Raw genomic sequence first — 1,891 nt, 5'->3', positions numbered from 1 at the left:
TTTTTTTTTTTTTTTTTTTTTTTTTTTTTTTTTTTTTTTTTTTGCTGTCAACTCCAACCCCACAGTATAATAACTTATAAATATTTAAAGAAAACTGTAAGAAGAATTTGTCATTCGGTGATTAGTCGCAAGAAGGATGGGTGTGGTGGAAGACGCAGTCTTGAGTATTTTTCTTATTATATTTTTATCTATTTGCTAATCTTTATTGGTTTTTTGGTGTTCCATTGCAACAGATTGGCATGTTCTGTTACAGTGGATTGACACCCGAACAGGTCGACCGTTTGACAAATGAATATCACATTTACATGACTCGAAATGGCCGCATAAGGTAATTTCATAAATGAATTAGACACATGCATTGGATTGATAATCGTTTTGTTTCTAAAATTTTAATTTTTTTTTTTTTTATGTCTTGGTTTGTTGCGTTTTGCTTCTTCATAATTTCTTTGGTAAAATCAAATCCAAGTCAATTTTCAAACTTGCTAATTAGTTTTTTTTTTTAAAAAAAAAAATTGTTTTTTTAGTTTTCAAATTTTGGTTTAGTATTTGAAAAATGTTGGACTTTGTTTAATAACCATTTGAGTTTTTGATTTTTGAGAATTAAGCTTAAAATACCACAATCATATATTGGTTTTTTTCATAATTAAAAAAAAAAATAGTTTTTAGAAATGTGTTTTGTTTGTAGAATTTAGTTAAGAATTCAAACGTTTACTTAGAAAGAATGAAAACTGCATTTAACAATTTGTGAGAACAAACACAATTTTCAAAAATAAATTGTGTTGGTTTGATAATGTCTTTCATTTTTAGTTTCATGTGTTTGAATATTATGTTTGTTTGTTTCTTCCTATTTTTTTCGTGAAAAAATATAGAACTAAACCCACGACCATCGAGTTCGACTTCTATTAAGTCTACCGATAGCTACTTCTGAAAATAGGTTTAAAGAACTTTTAAACAGGAAAAATGGGGCGGCGTTAGTTTATGTTTTGGGCTCCTCATTATTTAACAAACACTACTAAAATATCTTTATTTTATTATCTTCCTTCTAATTGTTTTCAAAATCGCAGCAAAATGCTCAAATTTTAGAAACTTAAAAATATGATTTCAAATGTTCTTTTATCTTAAAAATGGAAATCAAAATAAATAAATGAGAAAACCCGTCTAAGTTCCAGAAACGGAAAACTAAAAGCGATGTATTAAAATGGGGGCATAAGTGGTCTCGATGTATTAAAATGGGGGCATAAGTGGTCTGTTTGCTCACGAAATCAGTGTCTAAACAGTATGGCAGGTGTTACAAGCGGGAACGTATCATACCTGGCAAACTCCATTCATGAGGTGACAAAATCTGCTTGATTGCGACTCACAAATTTTGTTCGTAACGACACTACAGGGGAGTCTCCGCCTTGGTGAATAATAAGGTACTACAATCCTTCCATCTTCCTTTTCTAACTGGGGAAGGGAGGGGGGCCACACAGATTAAACATTGATTTTTGTCCTCGTAAATCATGTTAATTTTGGATTTCCAAGTTTTTGAGTATGATTATGTCAGTTTGGATTGTCAAATTGGTCAGAATATACTTTAATTTTCCATTGCCGGCTAAATAATTAAATAATTGATCCATTTGCTTTTCTTATACGACTTTATGGAGGGTTTCGTAGACATTTTAGGGTCTTCGAGTTCAGTTTCCATCATCTGTCACGCTTTTCATTTTTCAATTTCTGGTGGCCTTTTCATGTTAAATATTGTTCTATTTAGTTCATATGAATTCGAACTGAAGATCGTCGGATGCTATTAGGGGTCTCGATTCCTAATGTTTCTTTTTTAGTTTGTGTTTAGATTTTCTATTTCTTAAAATTTAAAACCAAATGTATTTGATGATTACTTCTAGGAAGA

General features: G+C 30.5%; 1 protein-coding gene across 1 annotated transcript in view; it reads left to right on the top strand.

The window, feature by feature from the left end:
• LOC111468196 (aspartate aminotransferase, mitochondrial-like) overlaps nt 1-1,633 on the top strand; it is a 5,980-nt gene extending 4,347 nt beyond the window's left edge. The window contains exons 9-10 of the mRNA XM_023113336.1: nt 234-328; nt 1,278-1,633. Coding sequence (XP_022969104.1) covers nt 234-328; nt 1,278-1,350 — 168 coding nt within the window. The 3' untranslated portion in view covers nt 1,351-1,633. The remainder of the gene's footprint in view (nt 1-233; nt 329-1,277) is intronic.
• The last annotated feature ends 258 nt before the right edge of the window (nt 1,634-1,891 follow it).

This window comes from Cucurbita maxima, unplaced genomic scaffold (assembly GCF_002738345.1).
Source record: "Cucurbita maxima cultivar Rimu unplaced genomic scaffold, Cmax_1.0 Cma_Scf00036, whole genome shotgun sequence".
NCBI lineage: Eukaryota > Viridiplantae > Streptophyta > Magnoliopsida > Cucurbitales > Cucurbitaceae > Cucurbita > Cucurbita maxima.
The sequence above is the reverse complement of the archived record's forward strand: the minus strand, read 5'-3'. Positions and strand labels throughout refer to the sequence as shown.